We start from the raw sequence: 21,592 nt of genomic DNA on the forward strand, positions 1-21,592 counted from the left end.
GAATTGCCCAAGGGCAATTGAAATTCAACCACATTGCTGTGGATCTGGGCAGACCAGGTAAGGACGGTAGATTTCCTTCCCTAAAGGACATTAATGAACCAGATGGGTTTTTTCCAACAATCGACAATGGTTTCATGGAATCTAAAGTGCAGAATGTGGCCATTTGGTCCATCGAGCCTGCACCGACAACAATCCCACCCAGGTCCTATACCTGTAACCCCATATATTCACCCTCCTTATCTCCCTGAAACTAAGGGACAATTAAGCCTGGCCAATCAACCTAGCCACACATCTTTGGAGTGTGGGAGGAAACCAGAGCACCCGGAGGAAACCCATGCAGACATGGGGAGAATGTGCAAACTCCACACAGTCACCTGAAGCTGGAATTGAAGCTGAGTCCCTGTGAGGCAGCAGTGCTAACCACCATGCCACCCCATGATCATCGTTAGACTCTTAACTCCAGATTTTTTTAAATTGAATTCAAATTCCACTATCTGCCGTGGTGGGATTCAAACCTGGGTCCCCAGAGCATTAGCAGAGTTTCTGGATTAATAGTCTAGCGGTAATACCACTGGGCCATCACTTCCCCAAGTTCCACTTCTTGCCTTTCCCCGTGGCCCTACAGATAATTATCCAACTCCTTTTGGTCACAATTGAGTCTGCCTCCACCATGCTCTCAATTGGCGCATTGCAGATCCTAACCACTGACACCACTAGAGAGGGCAGTGGTGTAGTGGTATTGTCACTGGATTAGTAATCCAGGGGACCCAGGTTTGAATCCCACCAAATTTGAATTTGATAAAAATCTGGAATTAAATGTCCATCTGGTTCATTAATGTCCTTTCGAGAAGGAAATCTGCTGTCCTTACCTGGTCTGGCCTACATGTGACTCCAGAGCCATAGTAATGTGGTTGACTTTTAACTACCCTCTGAAATGGAGGGCGGTTAGGGATGGGCAATAAATGTGGCCCAGCCAATGGCACTCACATATATCTGAATTTTTAAAGAAGTTTTCCTCACTTTACCTGTGATTTAATTGCTCACTGATTTTGATCTGTCAATGGGAGTAGTTTCTCCCTCTCTTCTTTGTCCAGACCCCACATGATCTTGAACACCTCAATCAAAATCTCCTCTCGAAAGGGACCAGCCCCAGCTTTGCCAATCTGTCCAGCTAAATGAAGTCCCTCATCCCTGGAACCATTCTCATAAATTGTTACTGCACCCGCTCCAGTACCCTGCACATCCTTCTGAAAGTAGGGTGCTCAGAATTAGACACAATGGCGGGAATTTTACTGTGACGGGAATTGGAGCAGGTGAGGGGCAGACCGTGGGAAGATCCGTTGACCTTGGCTGGGATTTCACAGTTTCAGGATGAGTAAGGCCGTAAAATCCTGCCCAATAAGGTTCCTCATAACTTTCATGCTTTTCTATCCTCTATTTGTAAAGCCAAGGGAAGCTTGTCCCTTACTGCCAGCTCAACCAGTCCTGCCACCTTCAATGATTGTGCACATATACAGAAGTGTTCCCTATATTACAGTGGTGACTACACTTCAGAAGGACTATGTTCGCTGTGTAGCACCTGAATGAGTGCCTAGCCAGTGACACCCACATCCAATGAACAAATGAATAAAAATGTGTTTTGGAATTTCCTGAGACTGTGAAAGGTTCTACAAAGAATTTCTCTCTCTATCATTTTGTCTTTCCTCTCCTTTCCTTCCTTTCAAAACATTTGTGACACTTCCCTGTCCCTTCCATGCTCCCAAACCTCTATGACTCTTCCATTTAGAATGCATTCCCTGGTAGTGTGTCACTCATGCCGCAGTTTGAATGGACACAGGCAACACTTTTTCTTTCAAAACCTTTTATTTCTAAGGAAGCATTAACACATTACAGCACTTTCTGTTTGCCTAAAATTAATTTCTAAGTTGAGGGTGCAGCAGCGTTAGCTTTAGTCAAAGAAATAATCTCGTATCCTTGTCGTCTCAATCCAGGGAATGTAGGCAGTAGTGCTGGTAAACACACTGGGCTTGTTCTCAGCTGTGCAGCCAATAGGTCCAAAACTGACCACTCCATGGACTTCCCACTTGTGCGAGTCGAGCTGACAGAGAAGAGGGCCACCAGAATCCCCCTGAAATACAAGATATCACAAAGTGAATCCCAGAAATACTCCATTAAACACAGTGAATCCCAGTAATACCCCACTAAACACAGTGAATTGCAGTAATACCCTATTAAACACAGTGTATCCCAGTAACACCCCATTAAACACAGTGACTCCCAGAAATACTCCATTAAACACGGTGAATCCCAGTAACACGCCATTAAACACAGTGACTCCCAGTAACACCCCATTAAACACAGTGACTCCCAGTAATACCCCATTAAACACAGTGACTCCCAGTAACACCCCATTAAACACAGTGACTCCCAGTAATACCCCATTAAACACAGTGAATCCCAGTAACACCCCATTAAACACAGTGACTCCCAGTAAAACCCCATTAAACACAGTGACTCCCAGTAAAACCCCATTAAACACAGTGAATCGCAGTAATACCCCATTAAACACAGTGAATCCCAGTAACACCCCATTAAACACAGTGACTCCCAGCGGCACAGTAGCACAGTGGTTAGCATTGCTTTTTCACAGCTTCAGGGACCACATTCAATTCCTGGCTTGGGTCACTGTCTGTGTGGAGTTTGGACATTCTCCTTGTGTCAGCATGGGTTTCCTCTGGGCACTCCTGTTTCCTCCCACAGTACAAAGGTGTACGGGCTAGGTTGATTGGCCATGCTAAAATTGCCCTTAATGTCCTGAGATGTGAAAGCTAGAGGGATTAGTGAGCAAAGATGTAGGGATATGACGGTAGGGCCTGGGTGGGATTGTGGTCAGTGCAGACTCAATGGGCCGAATGCCTCTTTCACACAGCGAATCCCAGTAACACCCCATTAAACACAGTGAATCCCAGTAACACCCCATTAAACACAGCGAAACCCAGTAACACCCCATTAAACACAGTAACTCCCAGTAACACACATTGAATACAGTAAATCCCAGTAGCAACCTGTTAATGGAGTGGATCCCACACCATCATATGCAATGAATGAGCACATTTGCTAACATCCACTGTTACCAAAGTGCTGAAACCATCTTTCACTGCTCCTCTAATGGTGATCAGCATACTAAAGACAGACAGCGATCTGCCTTGTGATTGAGGCTGAGGATGGAGTATTTACCGTCAGCTATTGGAAAAGTCTCTGAAATGTAATTCTGCCTTTCAATGAAACTGTAAAATGAATACTTCACTGTCCTTGGGGTGAACCGGGGAGGCAGATGTTAAAATGCCAACCTATTTCTTTCCAGTTACCTGGCAAGCAGCAGGAGGTCCCTCTGTATCTTTGTAACCAGCGCAGATCATGGTGTTGCGCACTCGGTCTCCCCAGAATTTCTTCATTTTACAGGTTTGGTGATCAATGATTGGCAGCCTAGCTTGGTTCAGAACTTCAGACAGTGTGATGTTTTCCTTTTGTCCTGTGTTATAAAAGGAAAAGATTTCCACGTTACCTGGGTGACCTAATTCCTCACTCCATTTCTGAGTATACAATTAGTTTAATCAGGTTGCATTATTTTTGCTGCTGAAGTACAAATATATATCTAACTATAACCATAACTGAAGCCGTCTTGCCTCTGAGCGAGCTCGAAACCCACTCTAAAGGACCTCAGTAGACATTTCAGACCAGTGCAGCACTGAGGGAACACCGCACTGTCAGAGGGTCAGTACTGAGAGTGTAACCAAAAGAGTAAATGCTGGAAAATCTCAGCAGGTCTGGCAGCATCTGTTAGGGGAGAAAAGAGCTGACGTTTTGAGTCCAGACAATCCTTTGTTAAAACTGTGACCCTTTAATGGAGTGTCACTGGGATTCACTGACTCTCAGCTTTGACAAATGGGTTGTCTGGACTTGAAATGTCAGCTCTTTTCCCTCCTTACAGATGCTGCCAGACCTGCTGAGATTTTCCAGCATTTTCTCTTTTGATTTCAGATTCCAGCATCCACAGTAATTTGCTTTTATTCAGTGTTAAGGGAGTGCCACACTGTTAGAGGGTCAGTACAGAGGGAGTGCTGCACTGTCAGAGGGTCAGTACTGAGGCAGTGCCACACTATCAGGGGTTCAGTACTAAGGGAATGCCGTACTGTTGGAGGATTAATACTGAGGTAGTGCTACGCTGTCAGAGTGTCAATACTGAGGGAGTGCCGCACTGTCAGCAGGTCAGTACAGAGGGTGTGCCACACTGTCAGAGGGTCAGTATTGAGGAACTGCCACACTGTCAGAGGGTCAGTACAGAGTGAGTGCCACACTGTCAGAGGGTCAGTACTGAGTGAGTGCTGCAGTGACGGAGGTCAGTGCTGAGAGAATGCCGCACTGTCTGAAGTTCAGTACTGAGGGAGTGCCGCATTGTCAGAAGGTCAGTACTGAGGGAGTGCTGCACTGTCAGGGTATCAGTACTTAGGGAGTGCCATACAGTTGGAGGGTTAATACTGACGGAGTGCTACACTGTCAGAGTGTCAATACTGAGGGAGTGCTACACTGTCAGTGGGTCAGTACAGAGGGCATGCTGCATTGTCAGAGGGTCAGTACTGAGTGAGTGCTGCACTGCTAGACGGTCAGTACTGAGACAGTGCTGCACTGTCAGATGGTCAGTACTGAGGGAACCTTGCACTCTCAGAGGGTCAGTACTGAGGGAGTGCTGCAATGTCAGAGGGTCAGTACTGAGGGAGTGCAACACAGAGGGTCAGTACTGAGGGAGTGCTGCACTGTCAGAGGGTCAGTACTGAGGGAGTGCTGCACTGTCAGAGGGTCAGTACTGAGGGAGTGCCACACTGTCAGAGGGTCAGCACTGAGGGAGTGCCACACTGTCCGAGGGTCAGCACTGAGGGAGTGCCACACTGTCCGAGGTTCAGTACTGAGGGAGTGCTGCATTATCAAAGGGTCAATACTGAGGGAGTGCTGCTCTGTCAGAGGGTCAGTACAGAGGGAGTGCCACATTGTCAGAGGGTCAGTACTGAGGGAGTGCCGCACTGTCAGAGGGTCAGTACAAGAGGGGGGTGCCGCACTGTCAGAGGGTCAGTACAAGAGGGGGGTGCCGCACTGTCAGAGGGTCAGTAGTTAGGGAGTGCCGCTCTGTCAGAGGGTCAGTACTGAGGGAGTGTCGCACTGTCAGAGGGTCAGTACAAGACGGGGGTGCCGCACTGTCAGAGGGTCAGTGCTGAGGGAGTGCTGCACTGTCAGAGGGTCAGTGCTGAGGAAGAGCTTCTTTGTGGGAGGTGCCTTCTTTTGATGAGATGTTAAATTAAGGTCTTTTCTGCTCTAACAGGTCAATATAAAAGATCCCATGGCCTGTTTCAAAGAAGATCACATCCCCTTGGCCATGGTTAATATTTACCCATCAATCAACACCACTATAAGAATGATCATTTGTGTGTGTGCAATTTGCTGCACTCATGTTGGTGTTTCTTACATGACATTCAGTGGAGGCAATGGCATGGTGATATTGACCCTGGGCTAGTAATCCAGAGTACCGGTAATCTGGAGACCTGGGTTCAAACCCCACCTCAGCAGATTGTGAATTTTGAATTCAGTAAAAACAAATCTGGAATTAAAAGTCAAATGATGACCATAAAACTATTGCTGATTGTTGTAAACCCCCATCTGGTTCACTAATGTCCTTTAGGGAAGGAAACCTGCCATTCTTACTCGGTCTGACCTACATGTGACTCCAGACCCACTGCAATATGGTTGACTCTTACAATACCCTCTGAGATGGCCTGGCAAACAGTTCAAGGGCAACTAGGGACTGGAAATAAATGCTGACCCAGTGATGCCCACCCCTCACATGGTAATATAAAAAAAAGGTGAATACACATCAGAAGCACTTCAATGGCTGATATCTGTAGTCTTGAAATAGTAATGCGAAGAGATTTTGTATCTTCTCCGCCCTGTCAGTTACCTTCAGTTCTTCAACTAATCACAGGCCTCTTTTTTCTTTCTTCCCATCCCATTTCCCAGACTTTGTTCATCCTTGGAAGCTGTTCCAAGATCGTTCTCATTCTGTCGAAAAGTCATCAACCTTAAACATTAATCCTCTCTCTACCAATGCTGCCTGACCTCTTGAGATGGTCCAGCATTTTCTGTTATCACAGAATCACATAATTGTTATGGCAGGAGGAGGCTATTTGACCCATCGTGTATGTGTCACCCTCCAAATGAACATTATGGCTTATTGCCATTCCTATTACTGCAATGCCTTTTCCATGCACCCCGTAGAATCCCTACAATGTAGAGATAGGCCTTTCCATCCATCAAATCTGTACCAACACTCTGACAGAGTATCTTACCAAGACTCCTATCTCTGTAAACCCATACATTTATCCCGCTAATCCACCTGACCTGCACATCTTTGGCCACTAAGGGGCAGTTTAGCAAGGTCTATCCATGCAACCTGCACATCTTTGGAGTGTGGGGGGAAAGTTGACCACCTGGAGGAAACCCACGCAGACATGGGGAGAACATGCTGATTACGCACAGACAGTCACCCAAGGCTGGACTCAAGCCCAGTTCCCTGGTACTGTGAGGCAGCAGTGCTAACCACTGTGCCACCATGCCATCTCGCACATTGTTTCCGATCTCTTGAATGCCTCGATTGAACCTGCCTCCACCACATTTTCAGGCAGTGCATTCCAGACCCGAATCACTTGTGTGAACAAGCTTCTTCTCACATCACATTTGCTTCTTTTGCAAATTGCCTTAAATCTGTGCCTTCACGTTCTTGATCCTTTAACGAGAGGGAACAGTTTCTCTCGATCTACTCTGTGCAGCCCCCTCATGATTTTGAACATTTCTAACAAATCTCCTCTTAGTTTTCTTCTCTCCAAGGAGAACAGTCCCAACCCCTCCAATCTGTCCTCATCCCTGGATCCATTCTTGTGAACCTCTTCTGCACTCTCTCCAATGCATTCATATCCTTCCTATAGTGAAGCACTGTACACAATATTCCAGCTTTCCATTTAAGATATGCGGGGGGAGATAATCATAAAAACTAGGAGCAGGAGTAGGCCATTCAGCCCCTCAAGCCTGCTTCACCATTCAATACAATCATGGCTGATCTCATCTTGGCCACAATTCCACCTTCCTGCTCACTCCCCATAACCCTTCATCCTGTTATTTATTAAAAACCTATCTATCTGCTCCTTAAATTTATTTAGTGTTCCAGCATCCTGCACTCTGAGGTAGAGAATTCCACAGATCTTTGAGTGAAATCATTCCTCTTCCTTTCTGTTATAAATCTGCTACCCCTTTGCCTAAAACTACAGCCTCTCATTTTAGAATGTCCAACAAGAGGAAATATCCGCTCCACTAACTTTCTGTGATTCATGCACAAGGACACCCAGATCCCTCTGCACTGAAGCATTATGAAGTTTCTCTCCATTTGGATAATAAGTGCTTTTTTATTCCGTCGATCAAAATGGATAAATAACCTTGCATTTATCCACGTTAAACTCCATCTGCCAAATTTTGACTCACTCACCTAACCTATCCATATCTATTTGTAAATTTCTTCTTTGCAACTCGCACTTGTGGAGTAGTGATAATGCCACTGGACTAGTAATCCAGAAATTAAGTTCAATCAATAAATCGGGAAGTTATAGATTTTAATTAAACTTAGTTTCAGTAATGGCAGACATGGGCAGAAGATGCAGACTCTGCACAGACAACCCAAAGCCGGAATTGAACCTGGGTCTCTGGTGCTGTGAGGCAGCAGTGCTAACTACTGTGCCACTGTGCCACCCTCACCATTTTGATTGTTTTCAAAACTATGTGGAATGTGCCACCTTACACCAATTTCCTTGCCAAGAGTAAGAATTAAGGCAACAATAATTGCCAAACATAAGCTGGGGGAGATATTTCTGAAGCCTTTAGAGGATCTCAAAGTCGAGTTTTAGCCCGTGGTGCAGATCTCCCTTTCAAAGGGGTCTTCATTTTCACACAGTAACAAATAGGGAAGGACTAACATGTGAGTAAGTCTAGACCATCTTGTTGACAAGTCCTGACCCCAATTCCCTCCTCGACCAAGGTGGTCACCCAATCCCGAGAGAGGTGAATGAAACTCGGAGCCGCACGGTGGTACAGGGGCTTGGCACAATGATTTGCACCACTGCCTCACAGTGCTGGGTTCGATTCCAGCCTCGGGTGACTGTCTGTGTGAAGTTTGCACATTCTCCCCGTGTCTGCGTGGGTTTCCTCCAGGTGCTCCAGTTTCCTCCCACAGTCCACAGATGTGAAGGTTAGGTTGATTGGCCATGCTAAATTTCCCCTTAGTGTAAGGGGACTAGCAGAATAAATTTGTGGAGTTAAGGGGAGATATAGGGCCTGGGTGGGATTGTGGCCAGTGCAGGCTCGATGGGTTGAATGCCTTTTGCACTGTAGGGATTCTATGAAACACAGAAATTTAAAATCCAATGCCAGTTTAGGTGGAGACAAATTCCATGAAATTCCTCTTAGACATTCGAAGATTGTCAGCCCAGTCGCGGAAGACCATAGTGTCTAGACAACACAGAACATTCTGGAATAGTAGATCAGTTCCCTTTTGGAAGCCAGACACCCCCCTCCTCCTCTCAATTCCCTGTCTTGGGTGTGAAATTATGCTTGAGAGACAATGGAAAAATGTCACAATGCTTTCACTCACTCAATCATTGTTCCTCAACATGTTCCCTTACCTCTGGTGGCACCCCAGCCTGTGGCCCAGCATAGATGCCCAGGCCGCAGTTGGCTGGTCCTCCCAGGCAAGCAGGCATATCGGACATAGGTGGTTTGTGGAATGTCCACTGCAGCTCTGACCATAGCGATATCGTAGTCGATTTCGTTGAGGAGGGGGTAGCGGAAACGTTCATGTCTGTAGATTTTTTTCACACGATAGATCTTCTCTGTCCGTTCAGTACGATTCAGGTTGTGTTTGCCCACCACAATGCGCCAGTTTGCAGCAGTCTCAGCTTTGCCTCTGGAATGGACAACAGTTTGGGTCAAGGGTCGATAAATGGTTTAATGTTGGAATTGTTTAATTATCATGTAATTTTAAACATATATGGAGGTAGCTGTAAACTGACCAGTGCCTCCATCATCGCCCAGTGCTTTGTTATACTTTAGTATTGATCATTAAGGTAATGTAGGGACTGACTCTGAGGTCGTTCCCTACATCTGGACAACGTGGTAGCACCTTCCAGCCCCACCACAGATGGAAACTCTGGCGCCTGCAGGAGTGAAATGCCTGTGTCTCATGGCTACCCCTCCCTCCAACAAATAAGGTCCATGAACCTTCTGCCACCTCTACAAGGGGGCCAATAATATCTTCTTAAAATGATATTTAACCCTCAGGCGTCCAAGAGGCTGGCTTGGACCAAGCAGGGCCCAGGTGTGCAGATCTTCAACCTTGTGCAAGGTTGGCCCAGGGAGGCAAGAGCTGATAGGATAGGGAGTCCCAGCCATGTCAGGTCAAGGAATGGGACAAGGCCAACCAGGGCCTTGGCCTAAATCTAGGCCCTTCTGCCCCACTCCCACTGGAATTGTGCTTCAAGGGACAAGCAAATTTGATCTCCTTTGCTTTAATTAATATGTAAAATCAAAATGGAAATTTTGAAGGTGCTGGCTATAATCTTCCAGTCCAAAGATGGCATTTGTTTTGATTCATTCATGGGACATGGGCGTCGCTGGCTGGCCAGCGTTTATTGCCCATCCCTAGATGCCCTTTTTCAGAGGTCAGTTGAGAGTCAACCACATTACTGTGGCTCTGGAGTCACATGTAAGGCAGACCAGGTAAAGAGGCAGATTTCCTTTCCTAAAGAACATGAGTAGTTAGCACTACTACCTCATAGTGCAGGGACCCAGGTTCAGTTGTGACTTTGGTGACTGTCTGTGTGGAGTTTGCATGTTCTCCCCTTGTCTGTGTGGGTTTCCTCTGGGTGCCCCGGTTTCCCTTCCACAGTCCAAAGGTGTGCAGGTCGGGTGGATTGGTCATGCTAAATTGTCCCTTGGTGTTCCAAGATGTGTAGGTTAAATGGATTAACCATGGTGATTGTGTGAGGTAGTAAAAAGTCTGACAACACCAGTGAGGTTACAGGGGTAGGACAGGGGATAGGCCTGGGTAAGATACTCTGTCAAAGAGTTGGTGCAGACTCGATGGGCAGAATGGCCTCCTGCACTATAAGGATTGTATGATGAAGTGGTGCCAGTGGAATTGGAGAATTGCAAGTATTACACCCTTGTTCAAAAAAGCTCTAGGCCAGTCAGCTTAACCTCAATGATAAGAACAATAATTCAGGACAAAATGAACGGTCACTTGGACAAATGTTGATTAAGGAAAGTCAGCATGGATTAAGCACCAATTGTGTTCAACCAACTTGCTTGACGTTTTTGATGAAGTAACAGAGCGGGTTGATGATGCTGTGACGGATGTGGTGTACATGGACTTTCAAAAGGCATCCGATAATGTGTTGCATGCCTGGTATGCCAGCCAATCTAGAGATCATGGAATAAATGGGAGAGTGAAGAGGACACAGAGAGTGGTAGTGAATGGTTGCTTTTCGGACAGGGTTCAGTATTTTCCTTGGGTGTACAGGGCACAATTTCAAAATTTGCGCATGATGTGAAATTTGGAAGCATTGTCAATGTGAGGGGGATAGTGATAGTCTTCCTTCAGCTGTTTGTAATGGGCAAAGTACAGATTGTACACAACCAGACGGTGCTTGCAAAATCCAAAACAAAACTTCTGCTACTAGCTGTGATTCTTCAATTGGATAACACTTGCTGATCAATCCTGAGTGTGCTGATGGATACACTAACAACCAATTTAAGATAATCATTTGAGCTGAAAACATTGCTCATTTATGCTTGCTATATGTTGATATATTGACATACATTCATACGCAGGTGACTATTCTCTGCAAACAAAAAGAATATGTTCAGGACTTGTGCTCTTTTTTGAATTATCTGGAAGTATCAAGAGTCTATTGTTTCTTCTTTCTTTCTCCATGGCAATGTCTTGGCCAATCAGTGTTGAGTTGTCAACCAGTCAACACCCCTTTTCTCCTGTGGTGTAGATTGTTTGAAATTTGGCATTCTTGGGTTTGTCCTGATGGGTGTGAGATGAAAAGCTTTGACAAGATGTCTCTCTTCTCAGCAACGTTCTTGTTCTGTACTACAAAGTGACTGTTAGTGATAAATGTCAAGATGACATAGGCAGACTAGTGGAATAGATCGGGAAATGGCAGATGAAGTTTAATGTGAAGTGTTCATATCGGTTGGCAGAATGAGGTGAGGCAATATAAATGCACAATTCTAAAAACGGTGCAGGAGCAAGGTGACCGAGGAGTTTATGTGCACAAATCATTGACGGTGGCAAGGCAGACTGAGAAAGCAGTTGATAAGGGACTCTGGGCTTTATAAATATGGGCAGAGAGTACAAAAGCAAGGAAGTTATGATAAACCTGTATAAAATACTGGTTTGGCCTCAACTGGAGAATTGCATCCAGTTCTGGGCACCATCCTCAGGGAAGAATGTGAAGGCGTTAGAGAATGAGGAACTTCAATTGAATGGTTAGTTTGGAGATGCTGGGACAGTTCTCCTCGGAAAAGAGAGGAGATTTGATAGAGATGTTCAAAATTGAGAGGTCTGGAAAGCGTGGATAGGGCAGAAGAATAAAAACAAAGCAGAGTACATTAATTTAAGATGATTGACAAAAGAAGAAAAGGTGACACAGCGAATGGTTAGGATCTGGAATGCCTGAGAGTGTGGTGGAGGCAGATTTAATTGAAGCCTTTAAAAGGGAATGACCAGGAGAGCAATAATTTGCAGGAATATGGGGAAAAGGTGGGTGAGTGGGTTGAAGTGGGTTGCTCTTTCAAAGAGCATGCACAGATATGACAAGCCAAATGCTTTCCTGTGTTACAACTGTTCAGTGATTCTATGCTAATAACAAGACAGCACCACTGATAGAATAATCCAGTCACATTGTCACCAATTCTGTAGCTGCTGGGACATTAATACCAACACATTTCACTAGTCCCAGTGCGGTATGTTATTGAAATATCAACCACAAGCTTTTGGTCACTTACTTTTGGAAGCAATGTGCCGCCGTCAGGACCCAGTGTCTGTGAATGAGGGTCCCACCACATACATGGTTGTAGGATCTACTCCCCCTGGAGCGCACCTAGTAAGTGAGAAAGACAAGTTACTCTACAGTCTTATGACTAATATGACCCACAGAGATTGGGTTATGGGTATGGAGACCAGGCAAAGATGGATGACCATTTTTGGGGAGTCGGTTTGATTGTACTTTGATATGTTCAGTCTGCAGGCATGACCCCAAGCTTCCTGTCACTTGTCATTTTAATTCTTGCTCCCACTCTGATCTTTCTGCCCTTGACCTGCTTTCAGTGTTCCAGTGAAAGCTCAACAAAAGCCCAAGGAACAGAACCTCATTTTTTGATTCAGCACTCTACAACCTTCAGAACTCAACGTTGATCTTCAACAGTTTTAGATCATAGCCTTGTGGGCGGCATGTTGGCACACTGGTTAGCACTGCTGCCTCACAGCTCCAGGAACCTTGGTTTGATTCCTGGCTTGGGTCACTGTCTGCGTGGGTTTCCTCCCACAGTTTGAAAGATGTGCAGGTTAGGTGCATTGGCCATGCTAAATTGCCCCTTAGTTTCCAAGGATGCGTAGGTTAGTAGGATTAGCAGGATAAATATGTGGGGTTACGGGGATAAGGTCTGGGTGGGATTGTTGTTGGTGCAGACTCGATGGGCCACATTGCCTGCTGCACTGTAGAGATTCTATGACTTTTTCCTCCATATTATGTGTTATTTTGCTTTCTTTTGTGGAGAGGGGGTTAACTTCTTTCTTATTCCTTAACTTTATATTCAGATGGCTGCGAATCAGTTATTCTGGAGGCACCTTTGTTTCTTTACCCATTGCCGCCAAAATTATTGTCATTTAATCTTTTCTGTTCTTTACACGATCACAGACATGCCTTTTCGTTCTAACTTGCACTTCCCTAGCTGTGACTGTTACACTACATTCTCCACACTCTCCTTTCCTTCTCCCCTATGTAGTCAATGAGCGGTGTACTTTGCATGAATGTCACACAAGAAACAATGCTTTTCACTGCATTCTAATACATGTGACAATAATAAATCAAATCAAAACTTCCCAATTACACTTACTCAAAAACTATTACAATTTTGTTTTTCCTCAGTTCTGATAAAGGGTCATTGATGACCTGAAATATTGGCTGGGAATTTTACTGGCACACCCGCCCCAATTCCAAGGGCAGGCGACGCTTGGAGAACGGCTTTCTTCTTGGCATCAAGTGGGATCATACGAACCTCGGGCGAACATGCCAGTAAAATTCCGCTCATGAACTCTGCTTCTGCAGACGCTGCTTGGCCTACTGAGTACTTCAAGTATTTTCAGTTTTTATTTCAGATTTCCAGCACCTGCAGGATTTTGCTTTTGTAAAATTCAGATGTTTTCATTGGCCTGGGAGAAACCAATGAAGGCATTTTCCTCTTCCTTCATGGGATGTGAGCTACACTGGCAGGGCCAGTATTTGTTGCTTATATCCAGTTTCCCTTCAGATGGTTAATGGTGAGCCGCCTCCTGGAGCTGCTGCAGTCCATGTGGTGTAGGTACCACCACAGTGCTGTTAGAGAGGGAGTTCCAAGATTTTATCCCTGCGGTGGTAAAGGAACAGGGATTTATTTCCAAGTCAGGATGGTTTGGAGAGGAACTTGCAGGTGCTTCTGTTCCCATGTCTCTGCTGCCCTTGTAATTCTAGATGTTAGAGATTGTGCATTTGGAAGCTGCTGTCCATGGAGCCTTGGTGAGTTGCTGCAGTGCATCTTGTAGATGGTACACACGGCTGTCACTGTGCCTTGCTGGTGGAAAGAATGATTATTTAAGGTGGTGAATGGGGTGTCAGTCAGACAGCTGCTTTACCCCTGAATGGTGCTGAGCTTCTTGAATAGAATCCTACAGTGCAGAACAAGATCATTCGGCCCAATGTGTCTGCACCAATCACAATTCCATCCATGCCCTACCCTCATAACCACATGCATTTACTCTAGCTAGTCCCCCTGACACTAAGGGGCAATTTAGCATGGCCAGTCCCCTAATCGGCACATCTTTGGACTGTGGCAGGAAACCGGAGCATCCGGAGGAAACCCACGCAGACACAGGGAGAATGTGCAGACTCCACACAGACAGTGACCCAAGCCAGGAATTGAACCCAGGTCCCTAGCACTGTGACACAGCAGTGCTAACCACTTGTGCCACCATGCCGCCCTGCTGGAGCTACACTTATGCTGGTGAGTGGACAGTATTCCACCACACTCCTAACTTGTGCCTTGTAGATGATGGGCAGACTTTGGGGAGTCAGTAAGTGTATTCCTTGCCATAAGATCCCCAGCCTCTGACCTGCCTTGTAGCACAGTATTTCTATGGTTCAATTTCTGGTCAATGGTACTGCCCAAAATGCTGATAGTGGGGGATTCAATGATGGTATTGCCACTGAATGTCACAGGCTTGGGTCACTATCTGTGCTGTGTCTGCATGGGTTTCCTCTGGGTGCTCCAGTTTCCTCCCACCGTCCAAAAGACATCCTGGTTAGGTGTATTGGCCATGCTAAATACTCCCTCAGTGTACCCGAACAGGCGCTGGGAGTGGGGCAACTGGGGGCTTTTCACAGTAATTTCATTGCAGTGTTAATGTGAGCCTACTTGTGACATGAATAAATAAACTTGAAACATAACACTTGAAAAGGATAAATGTTAAAGGAGCAAGGCAGTGTGACAGACTGTGGACAGCTGTTCCAGAGCTAACACTGGAGTGATGGGCAGACCATGGTGTTTTCTATTCCAGAATATGCTGTCTAATCGGCACATTAGCAGATGTTTGCATTGTTAGGTATCAGTGGTCCCCATTGAGGTGTTTACCTGTAAAGAGACCTGCCATGGCCAGGAATGTGGACGTGCCTCATTCCCGGATACGATCCTCCCAGCTACATTCGGCAAGAATTGGGGGATACCACAGTCCCTCGGCCAGTCTGAAAACCCAATAAATATAGATGTCAGCATAGACTGCTTTCAATATATATATCTGTTTGTCTAACACTTTACCTGTTGGTCTATGTATGTAGATCAGACCCATGAGGAAATATCGAACAGGCTGGAACCCCTTTCTCATCAAAAGAGCAGAGTGGGAGATGATTTGATTGAGCAGTTTGAGACTATGAAAGAGTCTGATCGATTTGCTACAGAGCACATGTTGCCACTTAGAATCATAGAATCCAAACGCTGCAGAAAAGCCATTCGGCCCATTGACTCTGCACTAATTGTCCGAAAGAGCCTGTCACCCCTCTGCATAATCTGTGCATTTTACGATAGCTAATGTCCCTAACCTACACATCTTTCGGACACTAAGGGGCAATTTATCATGGCTAATCCACCTAACCTGCACATCTTTAGAAACTAAGGACCTGGGTTTGATTCCAGCCTCAGGTCACTGTCTGTGTGGAGTTTGCACGTTCTCCCCGTGTCTGCATGGGTTTCTTCTGGGTGCCCCGATTTCCTCCCAGACTAAAGATGTACGGGTTAGGTAGATTGGCAATGCTAAACTGCCCATTAGTATTGTGGGACTAGCCAGTGTAAATGCATAGGGTTATGTGGATAGGCAGTGGGTAGAATTATGATTGGTGCAGACTCAATGGGCTGAATGGCCTACTCCGCACTGTAGGGTTTTATGACTAAGGGGCAATTTAGCATGACCAATCCACCTAATGTTCACATCTTTGGTCACTGAGGAACAATTTAGCGTAGTCAATCCACCTAATATGCACACTGTTGAATAGTAAGGGGTAATTTAGCATGGGCTATCCCCCTAATCTGCACATCTTTGGACTGTGAGAGAGATCAAAGCAAGGGGCCAAAACTAAAGGACTGTCGCCAACAATTTTAATAGGGAATTCAGGAGAAACTTCTTTACCCAGATAGTTAGAATTTCAACTGTCTACCTCAAAGGCCAGTTAAGGCGAATACCATAGACGCATTTAAGGGGAAAATGATAAAATAAGAAACAGAGGGATATGCTGACACAATGAGATGAAAATGAGTAACAGGAAGCGGATTTGGAGTGTGACACCAGCATAGACCAGATGGGCTAATTGGTCTGTTTCTGTACTGCAAATATGTTCTCTGTATTTACTAATCTAATTATCTATCTACTCTAGTGTAAATCCTAGTGTGCACAGTTTTGGTCTCCTTACTTGAGAAAGGATATACTGGCTCTGGAGAGGATGCAGAGGAGGTTCGCTGGGTTGATTCCAGAGATGAGAGTGTTGGCTTAAGAGGAGAAACTGAGTAGGCTGAGCCTATACTCATTGGAATTCAGAAAAATGAGAGGGGATCTTATAGGAACATACAAGATTATGAAGGAAGTAGATAAGATAGAAACAAGGAGGTTGCTTCCACTGGCAGGTGAAACTACAGCTAGGGGGCATGGTCTCAAAATAAGGGGTAGCAGATTTAGGACTGAGTTGAGGAGAAACTTCTTCTCCCAAAGGGTTGTGAATCTGTGGAATTCCCTGACCAGTGAAGCAGTTAAGGCTACCTCATTGAATGTTTTTAAGGCAAGGATAGATAAATTTTCGAACAGCAAAGGAATTAAGGGTTATGGTGAGCGGGCGGGTAAGTGGAGTGAGTCCAGAGAAAGACAGCCATGATCTTATTGAATAGCAGAGCAGGCTTGAGGGGCCAGATGGCCTACTCCTGCTCCTAGTTCTTATGCTCTTACGAGTCTGCACGTTCTCCCCATGTCTGCGTGTGTTTCCTCTGGGTGTTCCGGTTTCCTCCCACGGTCCAAAAGACGTGGTGGTTAGGTGCATTAGCCATACTAAATTCTCCCTCAGGGTACCCGAACAGGCACTGGAGTGTGGCCAGTGTGGATTTTCACAGTAACTTCATTGCAGTGTTAATGTAAGCATATTTGTGACTGATAAATAAACTTCACTATTTTCTCTCAGGTTTTCCTTTCTAGCGGACTAACTGTAATAGCAATCTCTAACCATGAGAGTTTTAAAAAATTAATTCATGGGATGTGAGCATCGTTGGCTAGGCCAGCATTTATAGCCCATCCCTAGTTGCCAACCTTTGCACATGTGCAACTATGGAATGACTCTTCATCCCTCCGCTAGGGGGACAAACTTTTGGCATTGCTTAACTCTTCCCAACGTACCATAGTTGGGTTAGCCATGAGGGACATTTAACTCACAACCCTGCCCTCACTGACTCAGTATCCTCCTGTACAATTAACATTCCCATTGCCTAATGGCTGGCAACAAGGAGCGTGTTTGAAGTGGCAACAGTGCATTGTGAGGAATCCAGTGAAAGTCTTTATAAGGGAAACAAAACCATTATCATCGATGCAAACCTCAAGCTTTTACATCAGTCAGAGCAGTGGCTTAGCATCACTGTCAATGAGAAGTTACATTTTTTTTCTGGGCTGCACTCAGTGAGACATTTACATGCTGACATAATCAATGAATCATAGAATGACACAGCACAGAAGAAGGTTGTTTAGCCCATTGTATCTGAACTGGCTGTCTGGTGGTGCCACCTAATTATCCACTATCTTGCTCTTCTCCCATAACCTTGTCTTTTTTTTAATCATTCAGTTATTTATCCAATTCTGTCTTGAATGTTACTATTAAATTTGCTTCCATCCCCCTTATTAATGTTGATCAGAGAGACTTGGATGTTCTCGCAAAAGGGACATGTAGAGTTAGAACATAAGTATAGCAAGCAATTAGGAGGGCAAATGGTATGTTGATTTTTATTACTAAGGGAATGATATACAAGAACAAGGAAGTCTTGCTACAATTGCCACACTCTAAGGTGAGACCAAACTTGAGCTTTTGTGCATTGTTTTGGTCTCCATGTTTAAGGAAGGATATACCTGCATTGGAGGTGGTGCAGTGAAGTTTCCTTAGACTGATCTCTGGGGTGAGAGGTTTGTCTTACAATGAGAGGCTGAGCAAATTGGAACTAAACGATTTGGATATGACCTCATGAAAGACGCAAGATTCTGAAGAGGCTTGATGGGTTAGACACTGAGAGAACATGGGGACAATCATTTAGGACTGAGATGAAAAGACATTTCTTCACTCAAAAGGTTGTGAATTTTTGGAATTTTCTACCCCCCCCCACAAAGGCTGTGGAATTTCCATCATTGAACACCTTTAAGGTTTGGGATTGGCAAATTTTTCGTCTTTCAGGGAATCAAGCGAGTGATTCATAGATTTATAAATTCAAAGATGTTTACAACACAGAATGAGGCCATTCAGCCCAATGTGTCCATGCTGGCCAACAAAGATCTGATTACAAGGATCTCATTTTCCAGTGCTTGGCCCATATCCCTGGAGGTTACGGCAGCGCAGGTGAATACCTAATACCTCTTAAATGTTATGACAGCTTCTGACTCCATCACCTTTTCAGGCAGTGAGTTCCAGATTTCCCACCACCCTTCGAGTGAAAAAGGTTCACCTCAACTCCCCTCTTAGCTTTCCACCTCTTACCTTAAATCAATGGCACAGCCACTAATGGAAAAAAGTGCTTTCCTATCCACTCTATCTATGCCCCGCTTAATCTTATAGACCTCTATAAGGTCCTTTTCAACCTTTGTTGGTCCAAGGAAAACAGCCCCAGTCTATCCAATCTTTCATCACAAATCAGACCCTCTATCTCAGGTAGCATCCTGGTAAATCTCCTCTGTACCCTCTCCAATGCAATCACATCCTGCCTATAATGTTCTGCGCTGTAATGTTCTTTGTTCTATTTGGATGGAGATGGCTAGCATGAGCGGACATATCTTTAAATTGAGGGGTGATAGATATAGGACAGATATCAGAGGTAGGTTCTTTACTCAGAGAGTAGTAAGGGTGTGGAATGCCCTGCCTGCAACAGTAGTGGACTCGCCAACATTAAGGGCATTTAAATGGTCATTGGATAAACATATGGATGATATTGGAATAGCGTAGGTTAGATGGGCTTTAGATTGGTTTCACAGGTCGGCGCAACATCGAGGGCTGAAGGGCCTGTACTGTGCTGTAATGTTCTATGTTCTACAACTGCACACAGTACTTCAGCTGTGCCCTAACCAGTGCTTTATACAGTTCTAGCATGCCTTCCCTGCTCTTGTTTAAAGTTTAAGTTTATTTATTAAAGTCACAAGTCGGCTTACGTTAACATTGCAGTGAAGTTACTTGAAAATCCCCTAGTTGACACACACTGGCACCTGTTCAGCTACGCTGAGGGAGAATTTAGCACGGTCAATGCACCTAACCAGTACATCTTTCGGACTGTGGGAGGAAATCCGAGCACCCTGAGGAAACCCATGCAGACACAGGGAGAATGTGCAGACTCTGCACAGACAGTGACCCAAGCTGGGAATCAAACCCAGGTCCCTGGCGCTTTGAGGGAGCAGCGCTAACCACTGTGCCACCGTGCTGCCCACAGATAGGGATGGACAATGCGGACATCTTGAGAATTATTTTTTAAAAACCTTGTCTGAATAATATCATCAGGGATGCAGTATTGCCCACAAGGGTCATGGAAGAGAGCCCATTATCACCTTCTCTGTAAGATTTGGGATGGGCAATAAACACAGCTGTGTCAATATCACTCAGATCAAAAGATAAAATAGAAACTTATCTGTACTTTGATTGTCCCTATTTTGCGCTCAGTCTTTCTGGTCACGGATCCACACCAACATTATTTAGGTTGTCAGTAAATTTTTTTTTACTTTTCTCCATTCAGAAGGCAATTTCCATGCACTTACCTAAGTGTGTAACTTGGCGTTGAAGGCCATTGCCAATATACAAGGCCTGTGTCAGAGACAGCACAAGGGCAATAAGAGGCACAATCTGTCCCAGCATCTTCAGCAGCATTCCATTGTGTGATCTGAAACATCCCTCCCTCACTCCCTTATTTATATCAGTGACGGGCATGCAGGGACCTCCATGTGACTCCATCTCACTATTGTCCCGGGATTACACTGCTCTGCTGTGCAATAATAAAACCCAAGCTGAACAGAGGGATACAGATGCTTCTGGGTGGCCTGTTCCTCTGTGTGCATCAGCTTGTCAGCCAATCCTGTGGTCAGTCAAATAAGTTGTTTCAATAATAGGTCAACTGACCAAGCACAAACAGCAGCATCAGTCACTACACACTGCGTTTCTAGAAAGTATTGTTTTGGGAAAAACTGGTATGAAACAAGAGCAGAAAAGTGGCCTCCTTAACACCGTGTAACTCCTGTTCAGCTATGATCATATAGAACATAGAACATAGAAAAACTACAGCATAAACAGGCCCTTCGGCCCACAAGTTGCACCGAACATATCTCTACCTACTAGCTTACCTATAACCCTCAATCCTATTAAGTCCCATGTACTCATCCAGAAGTCTCTTAAAAGACCCTATTGAATCTGCCTCCACCACCATTGCCAGCAGCCGATTCCATTCACTCACCACCCTCTGAGTGAAAAACTTACCCCTGACATCTCCTCTGTACCTACTCCCCAGCACCCTAAACCTATGTCCTCTTGTGGCAGCCATTTCAGCCCTGGGAAAAAGTCTCTGAGAATCCACCCAATCAATACCTCTCAACATCTTAGACACCTCTATCAGGTCACCTCTCATCCTTCATCTCTTCAAGAGCTCTCTCAACCTATCCCTCGTAAGGCATGCCACCAAATCCAGGCAACATCCTTGTAAATCTCCTCTGAACCCTTTCAATGGCTTCCACATTCTTCCTGTAATGAGGTGACCAGAACTGAGCACAGTACTCCAAGTAGGGTCTGACCAGGGTCTTATACAGCTGCAGCATTATCTCCCGACTCCTAAACTCAATTCCTCAAAACTAGCTTTCAGAGCGCTGCCCCTTCATTAGGTGATCAGGCTCCTTCACTCACCTGATGAAGGAGCAGCATTCCGAAAGCTTGTGATTCCAAATAAACTTGTGGACTTTAACCTGGTTTGAGACATATTCTTTTTGGGCGTGGGTCCATCAGATTGTGGCAGGGGTTAAGGTACTTCACATCCTTAGAAGGGAGCCCCTAGCCAACCATTAGAAAAGCATGCCTTTTTTACACTTAGAAAAGTGTCTCTGGCTGAATTCTTTGAAGAACATTCATACTTCTCAGTCATGCCTGTCCCTAATGACTGATTCTATTAACTTCCCCACACCACACCTTAGATGAATATATGTGTCATTTCTTACTCCCACATTTCTTAAACAATGGAGTGACGGTTGCAATTTTACAGTCCAATTGGACAATTTCAGAAGCTAATGAATATAGGTGGCACGGTGGCACAGTGGCTCGCACTGCTGCCTAACAACGCCAGGAACCCGGGTTCAATTCCTGGCTTGGGTCCTGTCTGTGGGGAGTTTGTATGTTCTCCCTGTGTCTGCCTGAGTTTCCTCCAGTGG

General features: G+C 45.2%; 1 protein-coding gene across 1 annotated transcript; it reads right to left on the reverse strand.

The window, feature by feature from the left end:
• Positions 1-1,948: 1,948 nt before the first annotated feature.
• Positions 1,949-20,039, reverse strand: LOC145360509 (elastase-1). The gene is made up of 6 exons (XM_080215763.1): positions 19,943-20,039; positions 15,046-15,155; positions 12,166-12,260; positions 8,775-9,055; positions 3,369-3,532; positions 1,949-2,128 (listed from the first exon to the last, which is right to left on the reverse strand). Exons 1-6 carry the CDS (start codon positions 20,037-20,039, stop codon positions 1,949-1,951), a joined length of 927 nt encoding a protein of 308 aa, XP_080071889.1.
• Positions 20,040-21,592: the final 1,553 nt, after the last annotated feature.

This window comes from Carcharhinus amblyrhynchos, chromosome 31, assembly GCF_965287045.1.
Source record: "Carcharhinus amblyrhynchos chromosome 31, sCarAmb.v2.hapA, whole genome shotgun sequence".
In the NCBI taxonomy this organism is placed as follows: Eukaryota; Metazoa; Chordata; class Chondrichthyes; order Carcharhiniformes; family Carcharhinidae; genus Carcharhinus; species Carcharhinus amblyrhynchos.

Bases quoted from the DNA above. Each gene is read 5' to 3' on its own strand.
- LOC145360509 (XM_080215763.1), bottom strand. From the start codon at position 20,039: ATGCTGGGACAGATTGTGCCTCTTATTGCCCTTGTGCTGTCTCTGACA. The intron at 12,261-15,045 runs GTAAACACCTCA...CTCACTTACTAG, and splicing joins CATGGCAGGTCTCTTTACAG to GTGCGCTCCAGGGGGAGTAG. The intron at 2,129-3,368 runs GTAACTGGAAAG...CTTGTATTTCAG, and splicing joins GACCTCCTGCTGCTTGCCAG to GGGGATTCTGGTGGCCCTCT.